Source organism: Primulina eburnea, chromosome 4 (genome assembly GCF_022965805.1).
Source record: "Primulina eburnea isolate SZY01 chromosome 4, ASM2296580v1, whole genome shotgun sequence".
Taxonomy (NCBI): Eukaryota; Viridiplantae; Streptophyta; class Magnoliopsida; order Lamiales; family Gesneriaceae; genus Primulina; species Primulina eburnea.
In genome coordinates, this window is record NC_133104.1 from 25,469,233 (window position 1) to 25,484,573 (window position 15,341).

The 15,341-nt window shown below is 39.7% G+C and overlaps 1 protein-coding gene across 1 annotated transcript; it reads right to left on the reverse strand.

The window, feature by feature from the left end:
• Positions 1-13,797: 13,797 nt before the first annotated feature.
• On the reverse strand, positions 13,798-14,904 carry LOC140830145 (uncharacterized). Its single transcript, XM_073193430.1, has 3 exons — positions 14,667-14,904; positions 14,175-14,618; positions 13,798-14,081 (listed from the first exon to the last, which is right to left on the reverse strand). The coding sequence occupies exons 1-3, from the start codon at positions 14,902-14,904 to the stop codon at positions 13,798-13,800; spliced, it is 966 nt and encodes a 321-aa protein (XP_073049531.1).
• Between the last annotated feature and the right edge of the window lie 437 nt (positions 14,905-15,341).

Sequence of the window (15,341 nt, forward strand, 5' to 3'; positions counted from 1 at the left end):
GCTATTAAACATGAGACGTAAACATATAATTCATGTATTTATGCAAGTAACAACATAAAATCATATAAAGCATTTAAATACTTACAATTTGAGGCTTGACAACTGATCTTTCCGGCACTGATGGTGGCACAACCATTCACAAGACCTTTGCTCTTATACCAACTGAAACGTCTGCCCTTTTTGTTGCTTTAGAAGTACAAGAATTTTTTTCAAACTCCATTTTCGGCCATGACATATAACACATGAAAATATAAAATATTTTCCCCCTTTAAAATAAAACATCAACCAACTAGAATTTTAAAAATCAAGTGCAATAGACATAAAATGAAATCGTCAACTGTTTTACAAAACCTAAAAAGCAATAAGTTTGAAAAGTATAGCCCATACTAAACGTCTAAAAGGGCTGGTCCTCGGGTCGTGTGCGCCTTCAATCCAGTCAAATCATCCGTCAAGTCCTCCCTCAACCTCACCTGCATCCATCACACCTAGTGAGTCTAAAGACTCAGCACACCATAATCTTTATAGCAAATAATACATATAAAACCACATGCAACAGTGAAAATAATTTTACGTAAAAGTAACATTTCATGACATGCAAACATACACTTTAACTTTCCTTTTTTTTTTCAACATGACATAACATGAACATTTTTCATGATTATAAACATTTTTCCTTTTACTTTTTGTTGAATTCAGATCGTTAATTGTGACTTTACTCATCATGACATAAACCTCAAAAGTCGATGGATCCATCTACATGTAACCACAGTACTGGGCGGCGGGGACATCAGCGACACTCTCACCGGTCATCTGAGCCTTGGCCTATCCTCTTTCGAATAGAAATACGATCCTCGGGGCTCCCTCTGCGTCATCTCCCATAAATGGGCTCCCTCCGGAGCCTTCTCCCCTCACGATATTTCATTCTTACCTCAAACCTCATATCCTCAATGGTAATAATAGAGGTACGATCGTTGAGCTCCCACTGATACCATAACCCTCACGATATCTTCCAATGTAACCACGTCATAGTCACAATTACTTCCTTCCCTTCCTTCAACGTTTTTTATTCTCATCACTTTATAAAAATCCTACATAACATAACATTTTTGTTTTTGAAACCAAGCATGCAACATGTCTTTTAAATGTCTTTCTTAAATCATAAAAATCCATTAGATATTTAAAAAAATCATATTTTAATCATGAACATTTAATAAACATTTAAAAATAATCATAATATCATAAAAACAGCATTTAGGACACTGTCATGACCTTTACTAATTTAAGGTGTAAAAAGACCGTTTTACCCCTAGACGTAAAATTTCCCGTTTGGGACATTTTCTTGAATTCAATGACTCTAACATGTCCCAATTAGTTATTTAAGCCTACATAATTTTTTTTCATAATTTTATTTAGCTTAGATCGAGAACTTTTAAATTAATCTTTAAATGTGACGTGTTAATGCGTTTAAATATCGAATTAAACCAACCATTAATATAAAATTCTCAAATTAAAAACTTAGACTTCTAATAATTATTTAAGCTTAAAACAAATTTTCATAATTTTATAAATCTTAAAACTAGGAGTTTCCATTAAGTCGTTAATTAGCGTTTCGTGAGGCGATTAAATCCAAATTAAATCCAAAACTCGTTATTTTTATCCCAAATTTTAAACATACCATTTTTTAGTATTTATTCTACCCTTCCAAGTCATGAGCCACCCCCGTGGACCCTTGGATAAATTTTTCCTTCTTTAATTTTCGTTTTTGGCCCTTCGACGAACACACCGAGCCATCTCCCAATTTACTCGAGCCACGCCCAAGCGACCTCAAGCCAAACCCGAGCCAACCCATCTAGGAACCCTCTTGAACAAGCCCAAGCCCCTGAACCTAGCCCAGGCTCGTTGAAACTCACCTGGAACTAAGCTACACAATATGCGTTCGTGGAGATTCTCGCGCCTATGGTTTCCTAGTGCCACTAGGAGTCTTCCAGCCCCTTAACCAGCGACCCAACCTGACCTTAACCATCCCTGGACCACGCCCAGACCCAGCCCAGACCTAGTTCAGCCCCTGAACCCCCATAGCAAGCCACCCCAAACAGCACTGCAGTCCTTGCGTATAGCTTGCTTCTCTTACGTTTCATCATGTTCCTTCGAGCCACAACCTACCCACTTGCACCGACTCTTGGCCCGACCCTTACCCATCACCCTAGGACACTGATAGACCACCTAGCTCGCACCCAGACCAAGACATGGCCCCTGGAACTCTCGGCACCCTACCTAGAATCCTGCAGCGTGAAGTCTCCCCTCACGCTAGGGCTCTTCATGTGACACCCCGAGTCCGTAGCATCGGTGACATCCGACATTGTTTAACAATTACTTGGAAACAATTAAGCCTCGTATTGAAATGCCAAAACCAGTCTTTTTTATAAATTAAACATTGTCTTTACATTGACAATAGAATTAGAAATACATCAGAGTTTCAAATAGCGGAAACGAAAAGAAAGCAAAATCTTGAGTTCTGATCTTCATCTTCGATTCACCAACCCCAGAAAGCTTCTTGCTCTACCTCATTCAGTTGCTCCTCATCTTTACCAGAAATTTGTAAGGGGTGAGTGTTTTGGGAAACACTCAGCAAGTGGGGTCGATCGATTCCAAAGATACATATAGAACTTAATTTTCTTAAAACGTTCTTTTAACAGACTTTTAAAACTTAATATTCTTAGCTTATCAGGACAGAGAAAAATCGAATAAATGACAGAATACATCAGATGATTCAGAACAATTCAAAAACATATTAAATCAATACAGAACAGAACAGAACATATCATAACAGGCATACCACTGTTACTCATCTCATTTTCATGGTCAAATTTTCCCCAATATGTTAGTCCTCTAAGGGATGAGGCCAGAACATGGTTTTATACCCACCAATGGGGGTCAGAACAGAACAAGGTTTTAAACGCACCAATGGGGACCAGAACATAACTACAATTCTCGTCTCATTTCAAATTTGAATCGTAACAGTATAACAGGATTCAAAAAGAACTTTTCAGAGTTTCAGATTTCAGAGCTTTCATACGGACACAGCGGAATCAATGAATTTCGAAGCATAGAATAGAACACATAATCGATCGAAATTTAAAACAGAACAGATAACATTTTTATAAAATGAAGACACACATACATGCATTTCATGATATACATATTCAAGTTTAAAAATACAAACGAATATATATCAAAAGCCCACTTACAGATTTGGAGGTAAATTCCAAAATGCAGACTTTGGCAAGAACTTGTCCCTCGAAATTTTCTGCAGCACGTTGACGTATTTTTCACTAGTAGTGTCTTCACTTCGGCAGCACCTCGACACAGGATGGAAACTCTGGACTGCACGAAAAATCCTTCCTTCTTCTTCCTTGAGTTCGGCTGAATGGTTTTGGGTGAGGGGAGGGCCGAAATTTTGAGGCTTTATGAAATGGTTTTCTATCACTCCTTTGAGCACTATTTACAGAGGATTCCTTGCCCCTTTGCCTCCCCATGGCGGACCCCTTGTGCTCCAAGAAATGGAGTAATGGTGGTCAAAGCATACCAAGCACCATAGGCCATCTCTTGCATCATAATTGTGTCTTGGTCTCCTAGCTCCTCCCTTAGGTCCTTTATGAATTAACTCAAAGGTTATTTCCTGCACATTTAAATTGTCCAAATGCTTGGCTCAACTTATAGCTCCCTTTTTTGTTTTGTTAGGACAAGCCTGGTTGAGCTTCTTCGAGCTGAAAGATCGAGTCCTTGAGCTGGGGTTTTATTTCTCCCGTGACGCTACTCCGATGGATGCGATTACTTGTAGCTTGTCCTCCTGTTGAGCTAATCCCCGAGCTTTGAAGTTTCTTCCTCGAGTTAAATTTAATGAAAATCTAAGTTAATGTTACGCCTTAAACGCATACAAATCTCGAGGATGAGATTAATGTTTTTAATGCTGTAACATATCCCAAAGTTTTTGTTTTGATGATACCAAAACTTGGATTAAAAATGTACTAATGTTTTATATTGAGGCATGAAGGAAATTAAGAACAAGGTTACGTTCGGAAGATCCGAAATTTGGTTCGGACGTTCCGAAATTGTGCCAATCAGAAGCAAAATAGAAGCTGTTCAGAAGCTGCGAGGAGCAAGTTCGGACGTTCCGAAGACTGGATCGGACGTTCCGAACACAAGCAATCAAATCACTTCAATCCGGAGACAAATTGATCTGACTGTTGATTGAGTAGATTTCGGACGCTACGATGGACATGATCGGAAGCTACGAAGTGTTGAAGATTTCAAATCTCCGGAAACGCGGGAATGTGCGGACGGTACGAACTGGAGTTCGGACCTTCCGAAGTTGTTCATACACTGTCTAAAAGAACTGTTCAGAAGAAACGAAGTTTGATCGATCCCTCCGAAGCATATGTTCGGACCCTACGAAGTCAAGAACGGAAGATCCGAAGTCATGCCAGAATTACGCAAATTGATTTCAATCACATCGGAAGTTCCGAAGCACAAACGGAAGATCCGAACCTTGGCGTCCAAGACTAGTATAAATAGGCCTTTGAGGATGCATTCTCAATCATCCCACTCCATTCTCTCTTGTCTCTTACAAAGCTTTCTACTATCTCTTGTGTGCGTTGATTAAAAGAGTTGTAATATCAAAAGAGTTGTAGAAAAAGAGTGAAAGTAATACTCTCGAGTGGGTTGTAAAGTTCGTGGCTATCCTTGGAGCCCTCAAGGCCAAGTAGACGCATCGAGACGTGGTTGTAAAAGCTAGCTTGGAGCTCCTAAAGCCAAGTCGTCATAGTGATACCTCGATCCTCATCGAGAAGGGGAGACGTAGACGATTCTTCGTCGAACTTCCATAAACATCTCTATCCCACTTTACTTTACGCATTTACTTTACTACACATTTATTTTACGCACTTACTTTACGCATTCATTTTTATTTGTGATTGTCCCTCAAGTCTTCCACTTGCAATTTTTGCAAACTCGTTTTAAAAACGCTAAAGGGCCTTAAAGAACCTATTCACCCCCCCTTTAGGTTCTTCAAGTGGTATCAGAGCCTAGTTTTTCAAAATCTTTTAAAATGGCCAATCTAGCAAGCGAGTATGCCCAAGGACAATCCACAAATCGTCCCCCTCTTTTCAATGGTACCAATTACGGATATTGGAAGAATAGAATATCTCTATACATCCAATCCGTCGATTACGACCTTTGGAAAATAACGGTGAAAGGTCCCTATATCCCCATGAAAACGGTGGATGATAAGGAAATTCCTAAGGGAATGGATGACCTCACCAAGGACGATATGAAACTTATCTCTCAAAATGCTAAAGCTCTGAATATTCTTCATTGTTCCCTAGATATGAATGAATACAACCGAATCTCGGCTTGCACCTCCGCCAAAGAGACTTGGGACAAATTGGATATTTGCCACGAGGGAACCAATCAAGTCAAAGAAACGAAGATAGATCTTCTCCAACTCAAGTACGAGACCTTTGAGATGGAACCCAAGGAGGATATCGACACCATGTTCCGGCGGCTCACCCAAATCATCAATGAGCTTGCCCAACTTGGTGAGAACTACCCAACTAAACAAGTGTGGAGGAGAGCCCTTCGAGCACTACCGGCGGAATGGGATGCAAAGCGCACGGCTATCATTGAATCCAACAAGGGAGATGCGGCATCCTACGACCTTGATCAACTTCATGGGACCCTAAAGACCCATGAACTTGAAGTATCTACCCGGAAGGAGACAAAGAAAGATGACGACAAAGTAAAGGCGAAATGGATCGCCTTGACCAGTCAACTTGAAGATAGCGACGATGAAGAAATGGCACTCCTCACTAGAAAGTTCAAAAGATTCATGCGGAGTTCCAACTTCAACAAGAAGGACAAAAAGATTGAGAAGGAAGTGACCTGCTACAACTGTCAACAAAAGGGTCACTATGCAAACGAGTGTCCCTCCAAGAAGAAGGCCGGCAAAGACAAGAAGAAGGCCCTTCTAGCCACGTGGAGCGACAGCGACAACGAAGAGGAGTCTACCCTATGCTTCATGGCAAAGGAAGATCATCTGACCGACTCGGATGACGACGAGGGACAAAGGGGAGACAAGTTATCGAGCACTTGGTATCTTGACAGTGGATGCTCTCGACACATGACGGGAGAAAAGAAGCTGCCACAATCCATTCGACCAAAAGAAAAGGGATCGGTGACCTATGGAGACAACAGCAAAGGGATCATAGAAGGCATCGGCTCAATAGGTATATCTAACTCTACTATTATTGATGATGTACTTCTTGTGAAAGAACTTAAACATAACCTCCTAAGCATTAGTCAATTGTGCGATAGGGGTTATGAAGTCAAATTCACACCACACGATTGCACTGTATCACTCACAACTGACAAATCCATTAGTTTCAAAGGTTATAGAAGTGAAAATGTTTACAAGGTCGATTTAAAGATTTCATCTTTTTCAAAAATAAAAAACCTTGTAACATTAAATGTTGATGACAACATTCTTTGGCATAGACGACTTGGTCATGTTGGGATGAGCACCATAGAAAAACTTTTAAAACTTGACCTAGTTTCCGGAATGCCAAAGCTGAATTTAAAATTAGATTCTTTTTGTGATGCTTGTCAACTTGGTAAACACACAAAGGAATCTTTCAAAAGTAAAAATTTTGTATCCACTTCTATGCCACTTGAATTACTTCACCTAGATTTATGTGGTCCCTCGAGGACAACTAGTCTAGGAGGTAAATCCTATGCTTTTGTCATTGTGGATGATTTTTCACGTTTTACTTGTACATTGTTTTTAGCCCACAAAAATGATGCCTTTGATCATTTCAAAATTTTTGTCAAAAAGGTTGAAAATGAGAAAAATATTTTGATCAAACAAATCCGTAGTGACCACGGAACGGAATTTCAAAATGAAAATTTTTCAATTTTTTGTCAAAGCAAAGGCATTGGTCACAACTTTTCTTGTCCTAGAACTCCTCAACAAAACGGTGTCGTTGAGAGGAAGAATAGGACCCTAGTAGAGATTGCAAGGACCATGCTATGTGAGCATTCTCTACCAAAATATTTTTGGGCTGAAGCGATGAGTTCTGCTTGTTACATCATCAATCGCGTATCAATAAGGCCAATTCTCAAGAAAACTCCATACGAACTATGGAGAGGGAGAAAGCCTAACATTTCTTACTTCCGCGCTTTTGGATCAAAATGCTTCATCCACAACAATGGTAAGGACAACCTGGGTAAGTTCGATGCTAAATCGGACAAAGGTATCTTTCTTGGTTACTCTACTTCTAGCAAAGCATATAGAGTCTTTAATAAACGCACTTTACTAGTTGAAGAATCTATTCATGTCATATTTGATGAAACTAACCCTTGCTTGCCTAGACCTGTTGTTTCTGATGATGATGATATAGATATCCTTGGCGAAGAGTTGGAGTCCACAAGCCTAGAAGATGTTCCTAAAGATCAAGAGGACGCACCTCTTCCGAAGGAGTGGACTACGCACAAGGATCATCCCATGGACCTCATCATTGGTAGCCCATCGAAGGGAGTATCTACTCGCTCTTCTAATATGTGCAATTATCTTGCTTTTCTTTCTCACATAGAGCCTAAGAACATAGAAGAAGCTTTACTTGATGATTCTTGGATTATTGCTATGCAAGATGAACTAAATGAATTTAGAAGGAATAAAGTTTGGAATCTTGTACCTAGACCCACTGATAGACCTGTCATAGGAACTAAATGGGTATTTAGGAACAAGTTAGATGAGCATGGTACAATCACTAGAAATAAAGCTAGGCTAGTAGCTAAAGGATATAGTCAAGAAGCGGGAATTGATTATGATGAGACTTATGCCCCTGTTGCTAGACTAGAATCCATTCGCATGCTACTTGCTTTTGCTTGCTCTAGAGACTTTAAATTGTTTCAAATGGATGTTAAAAGTGCTTTTCTTAATGGTGATTTGAAAGAAGAAGTGTATGTTGAGCAACATGTTGGTTTTGAAGATGTGCACTTATCTGATTATGTGTATAAACTTAATAAGGCTTTGTATGGTTTGAAACAAGCTCCTAGAGCTTGGTATGAGAAATTGTCTACTTTCTTGCTGTCTAATGGTTTTTGTAGGGGTAAAGTTGATATTACCTTGTTTACCTTGACTAAAGATAATGATTTACTGATAGTACAAATATATGTAGATGATATTATTTTTGGTGCTACTAATGAACACTTGTGTAGAGATTTTTCTAAGCTTATGCAGGATCACTTTGAGATGAGCATGATGGGCGAGCTCAACTACTTCCTTGGTCTCCAAATCAAGCAATGCAAGGATGGTTTCTTTGTCAACCAAGGGAAGTACATCAAGGAGATGCTCAAAAAGTTTGGGATGGAGTCTTCCAAAGCCTCATCCACACCTATGAGCACGACAGTCAGACTCGATAAAGATGAGGGAGGTAAACCTGTTGACCAAAAGTTATTTCGTAGCATGATTGGCTCCCTACTCTATGCGACTGCTAGTAGACCTGACATTATGTTTAGTGTTTGCTTGTGTGCACGATTTCAATCATGTCCAAAGGAATCACACTTATTCGCCTTAAAACGCATTTTCAAATATCTTTCAAATACTCCAAATCTCGGATTATGGTATTCTAAGAACTCATTTTTCGATTTAAAAGCTTACTGTGATGCCGACTTTGGAGGATATAAGGTGGATAGAAAGAGCACTAGTGGTACTTGTTTCTTTTTGGGAAATTGCTTGGTGTCATGGTTTTCTAAAAAGCAAAACTGTGTTGCACTTTCAACGACCGAGGCCGAGTATATGGCTGCCGGTAGTTGTTGTGCACAAATTCTTTGGATGAAGTATCAATTACTCGACTATGGTGTTACTTTTTCAAAAATTCCAATCTTTTGTGATAATACAAGCACCATATGTCTAACAAAGAATCCAGTTCAACATTCTCGTACAAAACATATTGACATTCGACATCATTTTATTCGTGATCACATTGAGCAAAATGATGTTGAACTTCACTATGTTGACACCAAGAATCAAATTGCTGATATTTTTACAAAACCACTAGATGAATCTACTTTTACTCGTTTGCGTGGTGAACTTGGCATGATTGAGTTGTAAACATTAGTCAAATACTCTCGTACATATTTGTTAAATTGAGGGGGAGTATTATTAATGTGAGCATTATAATGTCGGATAATACAAATTAATTGTATTTATCCATAATTATGGCTCAACATTCATTTATGTGTTAAACATTTTAAATTTTAAGTGTTCCTCATCTTGGCTACTTCGGAATCACCGTTCCTTATTCGGATGCTTCGTTTCACTTCGGATCCACCGAACGTGTTCGGATCGTTCGAGGATGCGGATTCTTAGATTATGTTTTTGTTATTTTTGTTTATTTTATCTTTATGCATCATTGTATAAAAGACTTGCATTTATTAGTGGATATTTTACCTGTTTATTTGTCTCTCTTTATGCTTATGTCTTTTTGATTATCGCAAAAAGGGGGAGAATTTATTTGGTTAAAATTGCTATTAATTCAACCTCTTAGACTTGTTATTTGATTAAGGGGGAGTTATTTAATAACCATTAGATTATGTTGATTATTGTTTCTCAATTTTTAACCAAGTTTTGTGATCATCAAAAGGGGGAGATTGTTACGCCTTAAATGCATACAAATCTCGAGGATGAGATTAATGTTTTTAATGCTGTAACATATCCCAAAGTTTTTGTTTTGATGATACCAAAACTTGGATTTAAAATGTACTAATGTTTTATATTGAGGCATGCAGGAAATTAAGAACAAGGTTACGTTCGGAAGATCCGAAATTTGGTTCGGACGTTCCGAAATTGTGCCAATCAGAAGCAAAATAGAAGTTGTTCGGAAGCTGCGAGGAGCAAGTTCGGACGTTCCGAAGACTGGATCGGACATTCCAAACACAAGCAATCAAATCACTTCAATCCGGAGACAAATTGATCTGACTGTTGATTGAGTAGATTTCGGACGCTACGATGGACATGATCGGAAGCTACGAAGTGTTGAAGATTTCAAATCTCCGGAAACGCGGGAATGTGCGGACGATACGAACTGGAGTTCGGACCTTCCGAAGTTGTTCATACACTGTCTAAAAGAACTGTTCAGAAGAAACGAAGTTTGATCGATCCCTCCGAAGCATATGTTCGGACCCTACGAAGTCAAGAACGGAAGATCCGAAGTCATGCCAGAATTACGCAAATTGATTTCAATCACATCGGAAGTTCCGAAGCACAAACGGAAGATCCGAACCTTGGCGTCCAAGACTAGTATAAATAGGCCTTTGAGGATGCATTCTCAATCATCCCACTCCATTCTCTCTTGTCTCTTACAAAGCTTTCTACTAACTCTTGTGTGCGTTGATTAAAAGAGTTGTAATATCAAAAGAGTTGTAGAAAAAGAGTGAAAGTAATACTCTCGAGTGGGTTGTAAAGTTCGTGGCTATCCTTGGAGCCCTCAAGGCCAAGTAGACGCATCGAGGCGTGGTTGTAAAAGCTAGCTTGGAGCTCCTAAAGCCAAGTCGTCATAGTGATACCTCGATCCTCATCGAGAAGGGGAGACGTAGACGATTCTTCGTCGAACTTCCATAAACATCTCTATCCCTCTTTACTTTACGCATTTACTTTACTACGTATTTATTTTACGCACTTACTTTACGCATTCATTTTTATTTGTGATTGTCCCTCAAGTCTTCCGCATACAATTTTTGCAAACTCGTTTTAAAAACACTAAAGGGCCTTAAAGAACCTATTCACCCCCCCTTTAGGTTCTTCAGTTAATATTCAGGTTATCTAGTTGGAACGAAAATTTGCGAGCTTAGTTTGAGCGAAACTTCAAGTTCGTATTACTTATTTGGTTATCTAGTTGGAACGAAAATTTGCGAGCTTAGTTTGAGTGAAACTTCAAGTTCGTATTACTTACTTGATTTGCTTCCGATCGTAAAATCCCGGGTTTTCACATCCATCCCTCCTTATTGAAAGTTTCGTCCTAGAAACTTGGATTAACTGGAGCTTGTGAACAAATAAGGGTATTGTGAGCGCATTTTCTCTTCAAGCTCCCAAGTTTCCTCTCTTTCAGTATGATTTGACCACTGTACCTTGACATAAGGTATTGTCCGATTACTCAACACTTGGTCTTTCGAGTCCACTATTCGGGTAGGGACTTTTTCATATTTGAGTTCTTCATTCAGGTTTCCTTCAATCATCAGCGGTGCCACTTTGAGTATATGACTCGGGTCCGGGACATATTGCCGCAGCTGTGAGATGTGGAAAACATTATGAATTCTGGACATATCAGGCGGCAACGCTAGACGATAGGCTAAGGTTCCCACCTTTTCCAATATCTCAAACGGTCCAACATATCTTGGATTTAACTTTCTGGATTTACTGAATCGTACCACTCCTTTCATTGGCGAGACCTTGACACAGGCATTTTCACCGATTTCTAATTCCAACGGTCTCCTCTTCAAATCGTCCCAGCTCTTTTGTCTATCTTGAGCTGCCTTGAGTCTTTCCTTGATCATGGCTACTTTGTCAACGTTTAATTGAACAAGCTCTGGTCCGGTAACAGCTTTTTCTCCGACTTCGTCCCAATATAGAGGTGACCTACACTTTCTACCATACAAAGCTTCATACGGGGCCATCTTGATGCTACTGTGATAGCTGTTGTTCTAGGCGAATTCGATCAGGGGTAACTGTTCACTCCAGTTTCCAGGAAAATCCAGAGCACATGCCCTCAGGATTTGCTCGAGGGTCTGAATCTTCCTCTCAGTTTGGCCATCAATCTGAGGGAGAGTGACTTTGGTTCGCATCGCCTTTTGCAAACTTTTCCAGAACCTTGATACAAATCTTGGATCCCTGTCAGATAATATACTTGCCGGAACTCCATGTAGTCTTACTATGTTGTCCATATACAAGGTGGCTAACTTATCCAAATTATAATTCATCCGTACTGGCAAGAAATGGGCAGACTTGGTCAATCTGTCAACGATTACCCAGATTCCATCATGATCTTGCCTTGATTTTGGTAGTCCGACTACAAAATAAATGGAAATATTATCCCACTTCCATGTTGGTATCTCCAATGGCTATAAAAGTCCTCCAGGCCGTTGATGCTCTGCCTTGACTTGTTGAAAGATTAGGCACTTGGAAACAAAGACAGCCACGCCTTTCTTCATTCCGTTCCACCAGTAACTATTTTTTAAGTCTCTGTGCATTTTAGTACTCCCTGGATGTATATAAAATCTCGATTTATGTGCCTCGGCCATTACCTCTTCTCGAATTCCATCGACGTTTGGCACATACAATCGTCCTTCCATCCAGAGTATAACATTTCCATCGATTTGAAATTCTGGAACTTTTCCTTCTTGGATTTGTTCTTTAATTTTAAGGATGGAGGTGTCTTGACTCTGCTTCAATTTGATGGTCTCTCGGAGACCCGGTTGTACCGATAATGAAGAGAAGTTCACCTTCCCAGGGTTTCTCCGGCTCAACGCATCTGCCACCTTATTTGCCTTGCCCGGATGGTAATTGATTGACAAATCATAGTCCTTGAGAAGTTCCATCCACCTTCTTTGCCTCATATTTAATTCCTTTTGAGTGAAAATATACTTGAGGCTCTGGTGATCAGTAAAAACTTCACATTTTACTCCATAAAGATAGTGTCTCCAGATTTTAAGCGCAAATACTACTGCGGCCAACTCTAAGTATGAGTGGGATAATTATTCTCATATGGTTTTAGTTACCGTGAGGCATAAGCGAATACCTGACCTTCCTGCATAAGCACACACCCTAATCCTTCCTTTGAAGCGTCACTGTATACAGTGAACTTCTTACCATCCTCGGGAAGAACTACTACTGGTGTGGATACGAGTTTTGTCTTCAGAGTTTCAAAACTTCTTTCAGATTCTTCATTCCAAATGAATTTCGAATTTTTCTGAGTAAGTTTGGTGAGTGGAATGGCTATCGAAGAAAATCCTTCCACAAATTTTCTGTAGTAGCCAGCTAAGCCCAGAAAACTCCTGAATTCAGTCACTGTCTTTGGTTATGGCCAATCCTTGATTGCCTCTACCTTCTTAGGGTCTACTGACACTCCTAATTCAGAAATTATATGTCTTAAGAACGCCACACTTTTTAACCAGAATTCACATTTCTTGAATTTTGCGTATAGTTCTTTTTCTCGAAGTGTCTGCAAAGTGAGACGCAGATGCTCTTTGTGTTCTTCTATTAAGACAACCACAAACTTGTCGAGATATGGTTTGAATACCCGATTCATCAGGTCCATGAATGCTGCAGGAGCATTTGTTAGGCCAAAAGGCATTACCGTGAATTCGTAATGTCCATATCTTGTCCTAAAAGTAGGTTTAGGGATGTCTTCCGCTTTGACCTTCAACTGATGGTAACCAGATCTCAGATTTACTTTTGAGAAGACCTTGGCTCCCTTTAACTGATCGAAAAGATCATCTATTCTTGGGAGTGGGTACGTATTCTTTATGGTGATCTTGTTCAATTCCCGGTAGTCAATACATAGTCTCATGCTCCCGTCCTTTTTCTTTACGAAGAGCACTGGTGCTCACCACAGGGATGCACTAGGACGAACCTGCTTCTTATCCAGTAATTCCTGAAGTTGTTCCTTTAATTCCTTTAATTCAGCTGGAGCCATTCGGTATGGTGCCTTTGAGATTGGTGCAGCACCAGGGACCAAATTGATTTCAAATTCTACTATCATGTATATCACCCGTTAATTCCTCGGGAAAAACATCTGGAAATTCTTGAACAATTGGAATATCTTCGAACTTCGGGAATTCTTCCTTTTTGAATTCATTGATTACTGCCAGATAAATATCTTCACCTCCTTTCATGGCTTTCCAGGCTTGTGAGGCAGATAGTAGAGATTTTCGTTCTTTGGGTTTCCCGTGATATATGACTTCCTCCACAGTCGAAGTCTGAAGTCTAATATCTTTCTTTTGACAGTCCACTATGGCATGGTTTTTAGCTAACCAGTCCATTACAAGGATGATGTCAAACTAAACCATATTGAGTTGAATTAATTCCACTTCAAAAGTTTGATTGCTGATACAAATTTTACAGTTTCGATAAACCTTGTGGGTTTCAATTGCTTTGCTGGCAGGTGTTGCTACTCTTAACGGTTCATTAAGAATATCATGTTCAAGTTTAAGCTTCTTAGCAAATCTTCTAGACACAAATGAATGTGTAGCACCAAAATCAAACAAAGTATATGCAGGCATTTTATTGAGTAAGATGGTACCTGCTACCACTTCGTTGGTATTATCAGCTTCCTCTTGGGTTATTGCATAAACCCGAGCATTAGTCTTGTTTTTATGTTGCTTGCTGGGTCCCACACCTTTTTCCTTGTTGTCCGGAAAATCTTTAATTCTATGACCCACTTTTCCGCACTTAAAACAAGTGCATGTCTTCTGATAACATTCTCCAACATGCTTCCGTCGACATGTATCGCACCACTTTCCATCGGTGTTGCCAGCACTGCCAGAATTTCCTTTGAAAGACCCACCTGAATAATTTGGTTTCATAAAATTAGGGCCATACTAAATAGATTGACTGCTCATCGGTCTTTTGTTCTTGTTTTCTTCCTCGCGTCGCTTGACATCAGTTTTTGCGCTCATTGCAGCGCCCATCAAATCCGCAAAGCTGTTTGGCTTGAATACTGCCAATGCTGACTGAATTCGACTGTTGAGTCCCTTCTTGAATTGATGCATTTTTAACGTTTCATCTAACATGATCGTTGGGGCATAGGTTCCCAAGTCATTAAACTTTGAAATATATTCCATCACGGTCATGTCCGGTGTCTGCCTGAAACTTTAAAATTCATTCAGCTTCTGCAGACGAAACTCGGCTGGATAGTATTGCCTCAAAAACTCTCTCTTAAAATCTGCCAAGTGATATCTTCCACTTCGGCTAGAGATGGTGACACAGTTTCCCACCATTTTTGTGCTCTGTCTTCAAGAAATTGTATTACAACTTCTACTCTCAATTCTTCAGGTACTTCAAGTAGTTGTAATTCCGATTTGACATTTTTGAGCCAATTATGACTTACTTCCGGATCTGGGTTCCCGTCGAAAGTTGGAAATCGATTTCTTCTGAGGGATTCATAATGGTATTTAATCCCACGCGGTTGTGGTTCTTGAGGTGGTTGAATAGCGTTAGCTAATGGGTTTACGAATCCTTGCATTGTTGTTGCTACGATAGTAGCTATTGCCATCATATCTTCTTTGCT

Coding starts and splice junctions, on each gene's coding strand:
- LOC140830145 (XM_073193430.1), bottom strand. CDS start 14,904: ATGACCGTGATGGAATATATTTCAAAGTTTAATGACTTGGGAACCTAT. Junction 14,619..14,666: donor GAACAAAAGACCGATGAGCA/GTCAATCTATTT, acceptor CAAATTATTCAG/GTGGGTCTTTCAAAGGAAAT. Junction 14,082..14,174: donor CCACAAGGTTTATCGAAACT/GTAAAATTTGTA, acceptor TGGACTGGTTAG/CTAAAAACCATGCCATAGTG.